This window comes from Danaus plexippus, chromosome 2, assembly GCF_018135715.1.
Source record: "Danaus plexippus chromosome 2, MEX_DaPlex, whole genome shotgun sequence".
In the NCBI taxonomy this organism is placed as follows: domain Eukaryota; kingdom Metazoa; phylum Arthropoda; class Insecta; order Lepidoptera; family Nymphalidae; genus Danaus; species Danaus plexippus.
This window is the reverse complement of record NC_083537.1, coordinates 9516627-9530956: the sequence shown is the minus strand read 5'-3', so window position 1 is coordinate 9530956 and position 14330 is coordinate 9516627. Positions and strand designations below refer to the sequence as shown.

At 35.8% G+C, this 14330-nt stretch overlaps 3 protein-coding genes across 4 annotated transcripts in view; 1 reads left to right on the top strand and 2 right to left on the bottom strand.

Moving 5' to 3' along the window:
- Positions 1 to 4400: 4400 nt before the first annotated feature.
- LOC116765311 (uncharacterized) overlaps positions 4401 to 14330 on the top strand; it is a 38976-nt gene continuing 29046 nt past the window's right edge. For both annotated transcript variants that reach the window (XM_032654757.2, XM_032654758.2), the window contains exon 1: positions 4401 to 4635. In XM_032654757.2, coding sequence (XP_032510648.1) covers positions 4416 to 4635 — 220 coding nt within the window. In that variant the 5' untranslated portion in view covers positions 4401 to 4415. The remainder of the gene's footprint in view (positions 4636 to 14330) is intronic.
- On the bottom strand, positions 5588 to 8224 carry LOC116765309 (maltase 1-like). Its single transcript, XM_032654754.2, has 7 exons — positions 8065 to 8224; positions 7599 to 7778; positions 7396 to 7529; positions 7057 to 7322; positions 6739 to 6928; positions 6101 to 6478; positions 5588 to 5982 (listed from the first exon to the last, which is right to left on the bottom strand). The coding sequence occupies exons 1-7, from the start codon at positions 8198 to 8200 to the stop codon at positions 5650 to 5652; spliced, it is 1617 nt and encodes a 538-aa protein (XP_032510645.2). The 5' UTR covers positions 8201 to 8224; the 3' UTR covers positions 5588 to 5649.
- On the bottom strand, positions 9008 to 12881 carry LOC116765310 (maltase A1-like). Its single transcript, XM_032654755.2, has 8 exons — positions 12643 to 12881; positions 11462 to 11641; positions 11221 to 11384; positions 10742 to 11127; positions 10450 to 10651; positions 10023 to 10379; positions 9680 to 9918; positions 9008 to 9147 (listed from the first exon to the last, which is right to left on the bottom strand). Exons 1-8 carry the CDS (start codon positions 12854 to 12856, stop codon positions 9075 to 9077), a joined length of 1815 nt encoding a protein of 604 aa, XP_032510646.2. The 5' UTR covers positions 12857 to 12881; the 3' UTR covers positions 9008 to 9074.

The window sequence follows — 14330 nt, the reverse complement described above, 5'->3', positions numbered from 1 at the left end:
TATCGATGTCGGCTGTGCAAAGTGAGTTTAACAGCGCATGTATGAAACATTAATAACAGGCTCGCTCGGACAGACAGCCCTTAATTACGTGCTTTGCAATTATTAATTAATATGCGATAATATCTTCATTCTGTTGATGTTACGCCAATTATATTCAAACACTATATACAGTAAAGCAATGATTTTTAAATTCATTAATATTTTAACTTTTACAATGAGATTATGTTTAAGCTTTCACTTACGCTTGAAAATTGCATTTTTCATCGAAAGCGGATCCACGGTTAATTAGTTCAGTGGCTCGTTTTTAAGCAACCTATATATGTACGTGCCTTGATTTATTCAACTTTTTAGTTTGGTTTCATATATAAGAGCATATTATATAAGTGACGTTTATTTAATTAGTATCAATTTACTATAATGCTCTTAAAAACATTTTTCTTTTACAATTCATAATTGGCAAATATTAAATAAAACACAATATACAATGTTGTTTTGTCAGTATAATAACTTCTTAAACTTATCTTGATGCTATAAAATTTCTAAGGTGGATCTGACGGTGAGTTGTTGTTACCCATGTATACTTTCGGATGATATTCAACATGTGGTTGTCATAAGAGCTATAGGGAAATAAGTAATTTTGTTCGTGGTAGAGCCTAGTTGTAGGTGGTAGAGCCTAGATGTGGTCAAGTAACTACAGCTCCAACGACCGTACTGTAGGTTGGCTCGACCGGGGAAGTACCACCATCTCACAGAAGATCGGCGTGAAGTAGTTTTTAATGGCTGCGTTTCGTCCGATGTATGAGAGAGCCGGTTGCCTATTCCGACCCTTCCCTGCCATTTCTTTATTCCCACCCGTACCTCTTCCTAAACATCTAGGGTTTGCAACGCATCCGCAACAGAGATGTTGAAGATGTTCGTATGCGACGGTGACTACTAACCGTCGAGTAGGCCGTCTGCTCGTTGACCACCATTCACATAAAAAAAAGTATATGACTATAGGAATGTAGCAATTACTTATATATTAAAGAGGGTGTTTGGGCTCTTAGCCAAGTAGCTTTAGTGTTTGTCATCTCCAAGGGGCACTTAGGGACAATACATATTTATGAATAATAATTATGTCGTTAAAATAGTAATATTATCTTAGATTTCCTTTTACTTCCGGATACATAACGGATCAAACGTTGGCCAATTGGTTATGAAAGGACTGTCCGCGGTATTCTTTAGGAGTTCGGACGTCTGGTATGTAATTTAATGACATATCTATTTACATGTATTAGTACTTTACCTAATTATTATTAATTGATCCTCAAGTTAATAAGAAGACACAAAAAAAACAAACAATTTTAAATGTACCTTTTAAGAGTTAAGAAAATCGTAATAACATTGTTTGCAATACATTTTCTACTTATTAATTGATACAGCCGTTAACGATAGCTTTAATCAAATAATTAAATACTGGAATAGAATATATGAAAATATGTTACATTATTTGACAATTTTATAAAATAGCAAAAACCAATACTATAAGGAGTTAGCATCTCTTGTAAGATAATTAAAAATTCTTATCACACATATTATATGGTTTGCATTACAGTACCTCATCAGACGGACTCGGAAATAACAAAAGGGCGGCATCATGAGAAATGACATTAGTATGTTAATAAAAGCGGGAGCTTGTTTGTTGTTCTTTCATGGGAGAGAACTGGAGGTTAAACTGATTCTCGTGAATCTTTCGGATCGTTTTCTCTCCGATATTATCAACAACATTGTCGATTGTATCAAAATCGGTCGGTTGTATCAACGTTAATATGAACAATAAAACTGAAGCCAAATATAAATAACAATATCTCAAGTACAGCCCAAACATAAGGCTGTGTATATGCAAGTGTCCATATTGAGCGGGGTCTGTCGGCCTGCGGGTTTGCTGTTAACTTGGAACTACTGTATGTGCACTTTGATCTCAATACTAGAAGAATCCCGTTAGATAGTAATTGTATTAGAGTCTAGGATTGTGTTTGTTTATAGCTGTTAGTAGAACTTAAGATTAAGGAATAATTAATCAGTTTTGAACATGCGTTCTCATGTAATAAGTTATGTTTAGAATAATTTATATGTATGTATTAAATGTTCGTGTTGCTAGTTACAGTATACAAGTCATCCATAAAAAAATGATTTATATATATTGATTCTATTTGAGGAACATTGTCACATTAATGGAAGTGAAATAATGGCTGTATATTCTGAGTATCGCCACTTTCCCTTAATTGTTGAGCCTGATAACAAAATTATACGTAATTCGTATAATTACAATCCGGTTTATCAATAATACGCGGTATATTATCAGATAGCATCTGATAAGAGGCGAAACAAAGTTGATATGTGTAATATGTCCACAATTTCGGTGTTCACTTATCATCAGCGGTGGTCTGGGGTACCTGATGACAGCCTCTACACCATTTGCTGGGCTGTGTGGTATTCGAGACCTCTGCTGATCCTGGAGCTCGAAGTTTTTTATCTTAATTATTTTTTTGACTATCTTGATCGATGGCTTTAATTGATCGATATATCGTAGGTCAAGTCGTCTTTAACCGCGGATTGTTTAAATAATTATTTTTTAAACTCTTTTTATGTCCGTCCTAATTTATAAAGTGTGTAATGTCCTCATCAATTTTTTTAGAGAGCAGCATTCATTCTGCTAATGATCATTAAACGCAGCAGCATAAAGCTCCGAGAGTTGGCGAGGAGATGCTGTTCTGTATCAAATTACAGACGCTGTCATAGGACCCGCTGAATAATCATCTCTAAATGACCGAATAAATATGATAGTTGCTTTTATTTGTGCCATTATTTCTGCATGGAAAAAGATCTTACAATAAACGTTTTTTACTAATAGAAAGGTACTTAGTAATTTTTATATGCTCTTTTCGGACAAAGATGAACCGAATTTAATTAAATTGTGTATCGCTTCATTTGTGCTGAAGGCGCCAGGTGATAGTGTCACCTGTAATTTGGGAAGCGACAATTTAAATGACTTTTTATTGAGATGCATAACAAGATCTAATGTCTTCTTCACAGATACATTAAAAGAGAATGATTTATGTGTTATTATTTATAGTATTATGTTCTAAGCGTGTTTTAAATATAATTTAATGCTCTAAGTAAAGTCTTTTTAGTACTCAAGAGAAAAGCATCATGTTAAATTTTTTGTCAAGTCAATGACGATGTCTGTTTAATAACACTTCAGAGACTTTTCAAGAGTGTTTAATTTACGTGAACGTAAAGGTTGTTGCTACGTTCATATATACTAGGTATTTAAATTTTCTTAAATCCGATAGAGATATATGGGATATGTATTATTGTATCGATTTAAATTTTCAGTAATTATTATTGTACTTAGTACTGAAAGTAGTTTTCATGGCAGCCACAGACAAAGTGCGAGTTTATCGCAAATTTCAATCGACACCCCCTCGTCGTATACCACATGAATCATCCGGGTTTTCCTGCGAATAATAAAGGAAGGCGCCGATCCAATTCTTTTGCCATATCGCCACACCTTGGCGGTAAGTAATCCTTCCAACCTTTTAGTCAGACTACAACAGAGCTGTCAAAAGATACCTTTATGTTTGAAGGGTCCTCGAGCTGGCTGGAGGGCCACTTGAGGAAAGGAGTGCTTACGAGTGGAGAGGGGACCTGGAGGGACGGGGCAGGGGGAGGCGAGGCATACACTCGGTTCAATCAGCAAGGGTAGGCTTCTGGCGTCAACTTGAGAAGTCGGTGTTGGTCGTGAGGACCTAATGGTTGCTGGTTCGAGACTGATACCGTCTTTAGATGACCTTCCATCCCTTATCTTCATAGTATAATATGTTTTTGTAAATTTTCCTTGTAATGTTGGCCTAATGTAAAATATTTAAAGAGATAGTTTTGTTACATTTATTTGTGAACTTATAATAGAATTTAAATTTTCGTGAAGCGTGCTTTAAGAGCCTTATTTAAAAGTGTATGGAATTTTGCAAAGAATTTCTTACAAATTATGTAAAGTTTGCTTTCAGTTCCGAGAATAAAGTTCCTCCTTGATCTAATACAGTCATCAGCAAGTGCTAGTTTATACAATAAAGAAAAATTAAATTCTCATTTCCAGATTGTTGTCGGGATGGATTTGCGGTAGTATTGTTTTTTACTCTCTTCTCTAATAAAAGCGAGAAACAATAGAATAACTTTAAATATACCTTCATAAAATTGATTAATACTATTTCTTATAGACACCAGTAATCCATTAATGGAACTTCTGCATCAGTTTTGCGATAAGAGTCGGTCGTCCTTAAATTCAATATTGATGTGTAAGAAATATTTTTATGGAGAAACAATTTGATGCGACATCAAGTTTGAAGGGGGAAATTTTAAATTTTAATAATGGTATGGGTCGTATAGAGCTTTTTCGACTAGCAACATTAGGGGTGCCGGCGCGCATGCCCGTCCCTTGGTCGATAGACGGCGGTGTAGTCGGCGGCCGGCGGATCAGTCAGCGCGGCGCGTTCCCGCGAGCGCGCGCCGCGGCCATGAGGGCGCGTGCCCTGCTCACCGCGCTCACAGCTATCGCATTAGCCGCCATCGGAAATGCCGAGAAAAGCAAATTCTGTAAGTGTAACATACTCATAGCACGTAGGTTTACCTGGTCTCCATCCTACCGGCACTCGGAACACCCTCTGGCGGATGGCGGTCCGCTAAGAAGTGGTTGAAGAGTTCGCGGTTTTACGGATGCGATGACTCCATTTTGGAATTCCGTGTTCTTTTCGGTCTCTTGGTTGTTGTCAATAGTTTTATAAGGTCCAACCTCCTCATGACTTCATTTATAAAAGTACCCTCACACATATATTACTTCTAGTACGATATATAACCTCAACATTTTTATATACTTTGAAGTTATAAATGAAATCATTTATATATTATTCAAACATCTCACTGACTTGTCATCTAACAATTGTGAATGATATGAATAGTGCCTTTTCTCAAAATTTTCATTCAAATGTGAAATGAGTAAAATATGTACATACATGTTATTAAAATAACTAAAAACATTGTATTTTTTGATGATCAGTAAAAAATGATCGTTTTTAATTTCTCCTGATATTAAATAAAAATGTAAGCCATGAGAATCATTAGGGACGAGTAAAATGAGTTATTAAAAAGGCAATTTCAAATAAGGAAGCGCCTATGTAAATTATATGGAATTCATAGGATTCGTAAAAAAAAATAGGTCGTACAGAAAATACAATAGAAAATGAAATGTATAATGAGAATATAAGAGAACGCTCGCTCGACCGTGCGGCGTGGACCGGAGAGGCTTTACTATAGGGTTACGCTCAAGGCTCGTCTAGCGTGTGCCTATTCAGATGCTATGATAGAGCGGCGGACTTAATCTTAAGCCTACTTTAATATTCATAAACTATTTTGAACCATTACAGGATATATTATATTTTAGCACATATCAATTATGTTATATATTATTTGTTTTTAAGTACTGTTGGTATATTTTATCGGTATGTTTGATATATTAAGCCGGTTATTATCTAAGGTCAATGAAAGATCATTTATAACAAGCTATGAAAACAATTATATTGCCGCTATAAAATATGTGTATTTAACGTTTTCTCAGAGGTTGAAGTACTTGTTGATTTTCTGCCATCCCTCAGAGAGTTTGCTCGTAATTTTATCCACTGGTCCCGGTCCCCCACAGTGTCTCGGAGGTCCAACCAGGAGCACGGTTTCCCCATGCGACAATTTTAACGTCTTTCCTACTGTGATATGGTTGCCGAGAGATAAACTAGATCCTCCAGAACTTGATGCTACCGTCATTTCAGCTGGTAGTCCAGGAATCTCGGAAAGCTGAGCCTCAGTCGACCCGGTACCAAGATTAGATACGACTAAAAGTGATCCGCTCCCACCCCACCGCAATATCGCTAGCGCATCTTTTAATACTTTTATCTGAAAATAGAAAATTTTGAAAAATAACTTTTAGTCCTACACACATTGTACAACTTTTAATCTCAATGATTTCAGTAATCTTTGAATTTCTTGGTAAAGTAAACAAATGTAATTTTACCTCAACGTGTGGCCCAATAGCTGCAGATTTTCTCATTGCAGATGCTATCTTCATTACACTAACATGGCTCAATTCATTACCATATTCAGATTTTGCGTTCTTATACCTGTAATTTGGAGGCAGCGGCATCCAGGGTTCTCCCTTAGTAAAATTAGCTTTAGGGCTATTATCCCATGGAAAAGGAGCAGCCGAAGGTATGTAATTCATTGGCCAACAATTGGTAGTATTTGTCCAATCAAGTATGGTGTCTGCAACTCCTAGCTCATCTCCTTGTTGAATGATAACAGAGCCAGGAAGAATCAAAGTTAATAGTATTATAGCATCAACCATTTCGCTGCCATAACGAGTTGCTATCCGGTTTCCGTCGGATGTGCTGGTCTGCAAAATATGTTTCGTATAATGATGAGTACGCCAGTATCAAGTTACAAAATCAGGACGTATTGAAATAAGGACAAATCAATTATAACTCTGTATATTTGTGTTTTAATTAAGTATTCAAATTAAAAGAGGATTTCAACGGTATTTTATGATGTAGAAAGTAATGCACTTCTAACATGCGCCTCGCTGGCTTGCAAATGTCTCATGAAGAATTATTTAGAGCTTGCAGCAGCATGACTTAATATTTACGGCTAACTCACGAGCCAAGCGGGGGTCGTATCTTGTGGTGAATACAACAGCGCTGCGTGCAGGTCGAGCGCCAAGCCAACAGCCGGCCGTTTGGCTTTTGTAGAAAAGGCATAACTTATTACGCTATTGGCACCTACACCGCCCTCAGCGTAATATTTAGTAGCGACTTCCGCCTCCAGAGAGGATTCTACTAAAATAACCCTGTAAAGAGTACACGATGTTTATAAACTGATCTGTGTCATGATGTTTGATACAGCTATGACGAAGTTTGTAATAATATTCTGAAAAGGTATTTCGTTTGATTTGAATTATTGAAGATATTATCTTACGGCAGATCATAATGTTGATTCCCCGAGCAGGCCACGGCCTCTTTCGCTATCCTTTTGACAAGTTTTTGACCACATTCGTAATTCATTAAAAAGTCAGGATTAAGCAGAACTCCAGCGGCTCCCCTCTTCAACCACTCGCACATAGCTTCAGATAGCATCGCAACGACACTTTCAGAGCAAATATTTAATATCGCCTCTTTGTTAACAGTTGCATAATAAGCTCCTCTGTATTCATGCCACGTCCAGTTTCTAAACGCTCGACTGGCCTGAATATGAAATCTTGTAAATATGCGAGGACTCAATTTTACGTTAAAATAATGTAGAAAATAATCGAATTACCGGTGCTTCCTCAGCTGCTCCACTGATCCATACAATTCCATCTTCAAAGCCAGTCTTTCTTTCGGCGCTTGAATTAAATAAAATTGAGTTTGAACTTATAGTTTGTAGTTGTAATGTTATCAAAACTTTGAGCTCTGCAACCAGAAAGGTTATTTTACAATTCAAATCTGAACATGAGCAAAATATTGGTTTAATAAACGTACCTAATTTATTTGCTTTAGCCAGCAGTGCATTAAAGTCATCGATAGTACCATATCTTGTTTCAATGTTAACAAAATCGATGGTCCCGGGTGAATTACAGTCCAAGCTTTTCTCGGAGATGGGAGATAAGATTACAGCATCAGCTCCGATAGCGCGTACGTAACTTAGCTGTTTTGTAGCTCCTGACAACAAAATATTATATAAACATGTTAATTACATCCGAAAAATTCATTATTTAACAGTTATATGTCCCGTAAAATTAATTATTTAATAGGTATATGTCCCCAAAGGTGCTTGCTCTTGTAAGAATATCAATAAGACTGTTAGAATTTCGTATATTTAAGAATATCATTATTTTGATGAAAAGTCAATTGTTTCGATTCAGCAACTCCATGTACTGATTGTGCTCTATGGAAGTAGAGTTATATAAAAATCAACTATTGTTAATATTTTTCTGTATCAGAATACCTTCTAAATCTCCAAGGCCGTTTCCGTCGAGGTCCTTAAATGAGTCCACTAGTAATCTGTAGTAGATAGCCTTGCTCCACCAGGGGTCGGCGAGCGAGGCTCCCAGGGAAAAGAAAACTAACGCTACCACCAACATGATAGCTTGAATTGACGTTCAGATTATTTAACAGACAGCTATTAGTGACGGAGCTAGAGAGAGACGATGGTGATTTTCCCGTAACACGTACACTACGTAACGTAATTTGTTCTCTATAAGCTTTAATAACTTATTCTCTTATTTATTTCTGCGCTCTTAGCAGTAATTGCAATTAATTTTTATATCGATACATAGTAGAGTTTTCAGATATCACCTGTTTGAGAGGATTAAACAGTTACACATCGCATTTTTATCTTAAAATTTAGTCCAATTATGGAACTAATATTGAAGGGATATATTATTAGTAAATCTATGAATATGTAAAAGTGTTTATTAAATAAACTTTCATGTTTGAATCACAGTCGTCCAGTTGAAATTTTCCAAACAATGCTTTGTCATTATAAATTGATTTGTTTCGAAATCTATATTCTAATATATTCTAATGTTTCCTCAAGTATTTCATGTATGTTGTTATCAACCACATACATCACTATGCACCTCGGGGGCGGAAGCGACGCCATTACGACCGTAATTCAGTTACGTGACAAATTGCCGGACAAACCAACTATTATTAGTTAGCTGGAAACGGACGCAGTGATCTGTAGTTTAAGGTTCTACAATCATACGGTTTACTGAGCCTGCTGTAAAAAGGTCGGATCAAAGATCTTTCGATTATGATACGACAAATTTTATCCAATTGCTTATCGGGTTCGTCGAATCTGCAAGTTTTTATATTAACATTATCTTCACGTATTGCCGTTATAATAAAGGGCGGAAAGTATATGTAATAAAACGATAATATTTTATGACCAAGCTTATATTTGTAGTAACAATTACATACATATATGTCATAATGTTATTATTATATCATCTGTTAGGTCGGAGGAGCTCGCAGCACGATCGCTTCTCCCGCGCCGAGTGTTATATTCACTCGGGGAACACGATCCCTATAAATATGAATGACTTTATTAAGATTATTAATGAGTTATGCCATCAGTGCAATTATTCTCATAAATGCTTTTCACTATTCATGCACATGTGCAGTATTCTTAATATATTCTTCAACAGAAAATTATAATGTTTAGTTTTATGTTCATCAAAATCATGAATACATCTACTAGTCGTATACTATGAATTAATAATTAAATTAGCGAACGAACGCTGCCGACAGGATTACGATGCAAATTTGAAAATAATAGCTGTTATTTGGTTGTTACGGAACGAGGAAAACACAAAAGTTTTTAATTTTTTTTTCACAAAACAGGTTGTACGAGCAAACCTGTTATTATGTATTTAACATAAGCAGTATTCGGTTACGTGAATTTAAATTGTTTTTTAATTTACATTAAATAATAAGTATAACTGAAAGTTTAAACAACGAGTGTTTGAGGTAAAGTGTCAAGTATAAGCCAATAGACACAGCTTCCGAGAATATTGTTTATGTTTGAGTCATATTTATAAGTACATCAAGCTACTTGCCCTGGCAGTCTGTTGGAATGAATACTGGATGTGTGGACTGTTAGAGGTTCGGTTAAGAAGTCGACCGTTGACAGATCAATGATGTCAAGCTCGTTTCCAACGTTAAATACCAAGGCAAATGTGTCATACGTAATCAAATGCCGCACCAAAACGAAGGTGTGTTCAGACAGAGCCTTCGCGTAGTAGTTTCCGTGTGATAGAGTCGGTTCTTTACGTAAATTGCTCATGGTTTTATACACCTAAATTAAAAGGTGGTTTTAGTATGTTATATAACTTTTTTGTCAAATCTAGTTTTAATTGAACCAAAGAAGTTTTTTCTATAGCAATGATAAGAAAGACGAACCTTGTAATGACTTCGTTCTGCTTCTCTTTGTGCTTGTAGGTTTATTTCCACGTAATCTTGGGCTACCGGTAACCAGGTCTTTGAACTGCTCGAGAATCCTGCATTAGTCGTATTATCCCACTGATAAGGAGTTCTAGCTGGATCCCTGGAGTAATCTAAATAGTTGTCAGGGTTTCCCTGGTTACAAGCATTTACATCCACGGTATCCTCCCAACTCACATAACCATCCCTCATACCAATTTCCTCCCCTTGGTATGTTATAGCCACTCCCGGCAGCATCATATTTAATGAATTCAAACCATCCACCATATTATGTCTGAACCGGGATGGCATTCTATTTTGATCGTGATTACCAAACTGTCAAAGAACTTACGATTAATACTTACTTATTCAGAACTCGGTACGACTTGTGTGTCTTTTGACTTACCACCCAATTAGCGACTCTACCCGCCGGCATGTATGTTAACCAGCGTTGAATAACGTACACGAAGTCTCGAGCGTTGGATTGAGCTGACAAGCTAGTTATGAAATCGAAATTGAAAGGGAAATGGGCTCCGTGTCTATCTTTCTCGTTGCCATAGTACAACATAGTCATCGTAATATTGGCATAGGCTTCCGCCAAAAGAATCCTACGAATACAAAAAACAGCAACGTGCTATAACATAATTTGATGTATCATTATTACATTATAAACAACATCACGGTAACATCTAGCTTACTTCGTCTCCGTCCCGTTATCTTTCTTAAAGTTATCAGCGAAATCTCTCCATTCATAAACAACATCGTACAGTTCTATTCGATCTCTGACATAAACTTGAGTGGTGTAGCCGGGTTGATTGGGATTTAAAAACATGTTACCGCTCAAAGGCTCATCTGGGTACACTCCTCCGTGATCATTAGGGTCTGCTTCAAAGAGATGCGGGATAGCGTCTAATCTATAACCATCAACTCCCTTATTAAACCAATACCTCATTATATTTATCATCTCATCTCTAACAGCCTTCTCCCTAAAGTTGAAATCTGCTTGTTCGATAGCAAATTGGTGCAAATAATATTGTTGTCTCGCCTCGTTCCATTCCCAAACGGTGCCACCGAATTGACTGATCTGAAAGCAAATTGCGAATATTATATTATATAGGAAAAATAGAATAAATAGTAAATTACGGCAAAAGAAATATTAATAATCCGACATGTTTACCCAGTTGGATGGAACCAGGCGGTTGCTGGCGTTATTCGGATCAATAATGGGATCAGCCCAAACAAAATAGTTTTCGTATCCAGTCTCTCTTGCTTCTGATTTCTTAAAATAATTAGATTCGGTACTTGCGTGGTTCGGGACATAATCTAGAAGAACTTTTATACCTAAAAGGCAGAGTATATTTATTCTTCATATATTTTGATATATGTACATAAAAGACAATATTTCGCAATAGAATTACCGAGTTCGTGTGCCTTTTGCACTAAGCTTTCAAAATCTTGCATGGTCCCATATTCACTGTGGATGTTGTAAAAGTCACTGATATCATAGCCGAAGTCAACCATCGGAGAGACGAACACCGGTGACATCCAGATAGCGCCGACGCCGATGTCAGCGAGATGTTCCAACTCCATTATGATGCCTAGATTTTTAAGAACAGAGTGCAAAATATTAAGAGAAGTTATAAGGATTCATTATTTTATTATTTATATTTTAATACATTTTAATGTTTTACAAATGCCCTTTTCGTTAAAATTCCAATGCACGAAATGGTTTTTGTTATTGTTCCTGTACAGTGAGATCACCAAACCAAAACATTATGTATCGGGATTTTCTTAAATAACAGCAAAAATAAACGACTTTAATAAAATTCTCTGATATCAGAATGAGTGTAAAGAACAGCAAGGTTCTTTGGTAAACGGTAATGAAACCCCAGGTACAAACTAGTACGTTATAATTAGCTCTATTTCGGTTAATGCACTATTAATTTTGGTTTATTTTCAATACAAATACCAATGAAATCACTAATCGCTGCAGATTATTTCGGTGTTTTAAACAATCCATTAAACCGAAAATTCTAATATTATAAACAGGACATACATGCATACGTAATATGGATTCACGTTCTGTTTTTAAAACACCTCCCTGTCTACCTAATGTGACTTGGTCTATTTAAGATGGATCTCGTTAAAAAACTTCAATTATTAATTATAAATAGGGTACTTTAATTAAAAATACGAGGATTTATAGTGTAGGGAGAGAATATTGCGATGTAAAAGTTATAAAATAAATTAATATAACGGTGGTTTACAAAAACGAAATAGATTATATTTAAAAAATGTTTACCCGAAAATGATTTCTTTTTTAAATATTCAATATTTCATGTTTCTGAATATTTTATACTGTGGAGTGTGGGGAACCGTCCTAACTCTATGCTTCGAGTTTCTTCAAGTAACGAGATCAGCGAGATAAATCACATTCCATAAAAAGCTTTAAATTGTTACCTTATTTACATTTTGCATCTCGTTAGAAGAATTTGCTATAGTGAAATGTGTCGCAGCGAGTAAAAAGTTATGGATAGACAGTTTGTTCATGTACAACTTAATAGACGCATTTTATTTTATTCGGGAGCAATTCATTAACCTCTTATGTCCCCAATACCATCTCCATCGCTGTCCTTGAAGGATCTCGGATAGATCTGGTAGATGATGGTATGTTCCCACCAGTCCAAGGGTTTCAGTTCCGGCGGGGCTGGTCCTTGGGATGCGAGAACCGCCCAGGTGATACTTCCCACAACCACTCCCAAAACCACCAGCACCAAGACGGAGACACCGACCGCTTTCACACAAGACACCATCTTGAATGTCCTGAATTCTTTGGAGGTCTCTTTATCTGATAGGTAATCGTTCGAAATATTATTTTATTGTCCAAAATAAAACGATCACTTTAATATTTATTGCTATTATTACATCAATGTATATCTTTTTTCTAGAATCATGTTTGTTGAATACCGCCTGTTAGTGTCGTTGTGCTGATCATTATGTTGGTCACGTTTATAATAACATTGTTTTATATTTTCGTTTACAAAGGTTTGAATATATAAAGTCTCTTTCTGCAGTTTATTTTGCATTTTAGAAAGTAACGTGAATTCCAGAAAAAATATTTAACCTAAGATTGTAGGAAAGATTCTTACAAAATATCGAGAAAAGTTGAGTTCAAGAGAGGAATGTTTCAGCTATGTTATATTCAATACTCTCTGCTCCTTTGTGTAACATTATTCGTTTAGTATACAATAATAATGGCAGTGAGATGATTCGTCGAAAATAGATGGTTTAAGAGAATCGTTCATGAATATAGGATTTTAAACAAAACTGCGATATCTTATAAGATTTGAATGAAACTAAGATTTACAGAGAACAGACGTTTTTCATTACTTTCTAGTTTCATTTAAATGTGTACATGCGAAAATCTTTAGATACGTTATATGGTCTTGTTAAATTATAACTTTCAAGTAAACTTAATATACTGTTTTGTACACAATCATTCGATATCGTTTTATAATACATATCAAAGACGTTTGAAATTTGAAATAAAATTACACCTACTATTAAAATCAAATAAAATATTATATTTTCAAAATAGCAATGACAATCAACGTCCAAATAGGCATTTTTTTTAACAGGCGCTACTAAAGCTTGCACACTTTTCATGTTGTTCCAAACAGATTTGTATGTTTATACCGAGACCTTACTGCGGTGGATAGATTGGAACATTTTTCATATTTTTAGATATTACTAACACGGAAAAAACATTATTATTTTGCAAACAAAAAAAAAAAAAACTATTAAAAATATATATATTCTTAGAAATAAGATAAGAATTGACTTTTCAAAAAAATAATATTCGATACAATTTCACTATTAATTATTAATTTATCAATTATTTTGCGGCCGTACTAATTGATCTGATGGCACTAGCAATGCAATTGTTAACACTTGCCTGTACTATTTCCAACGGTATACCCGCGTCGTCTACTTGTCGTGATCGAGCGAGGTCTCGGATCCTGAGGATGATCGCTTCACGTCCCACTCGTGTGAATTCACCGACGCGTGGCGCGGCCTGGGTGAAGCCCTTGTTTTCGCCTCTAACGTCTTAAGACCAAACATCATTGCCTTCATTTCAAATCTCAACATGTTATTCTCATCAAGGGATTGCTCGCGGGATCTATTACCCTGACACCCGCTACGATCACGACGAGGGTTACTGTCACGGCCACTGCGGCTGCAATTGCGTTCACGTTCAGACATTTTAGTAACAAAGTAAAATAAGTA

Bases quoted from the DNA above. Each gene is read 5' to 3' on its own strand.
- LOC116765309 (XM_032654754.2), bottom strand. From the start codon at position 8,200: ATGTTGGTGGTAGCGTTAGTTTTCTTTTCCCTGGGAGCCTCGCTCGCC. The intron at 7,530-7,598 runs GTACGTTTATTA...TTCTGGTTGCAG, and splicing joins GGCTAAAGCAAATAAATTAG to AGCTCAAAGTTTTGATAACA. The intron at 6,479-6,738 runs GTGAGTTAGCCG...CATATTTTGCAG, and splicing joins ATACGACCCCCGCTTGGCTC to ACCAGCACATCCGACGGAAA.
- LOC116765310 (XM_032654755.2), bottom strand. From the start codon at position 12,856: ATGGTGTCTTGTGTGAAAGCGGTCGGTGTCTCCGTCTTGGTGCTGGTG. The intron at 11,128-11,220 runs GTAAACATGTCG...ATTTGCTTTCAG, and splicing joins GCCTGGTTCCATCCAACTGG to ATCAGTCAATTCGGTGGCAC. The intron at 9,148-9,679 runs GCAAGTAGCTTG...TCATATTTATAG, and splicing joins CATTCCAACAGACTGCCAGG to GGATCGTGTTCCCCGAGTGA.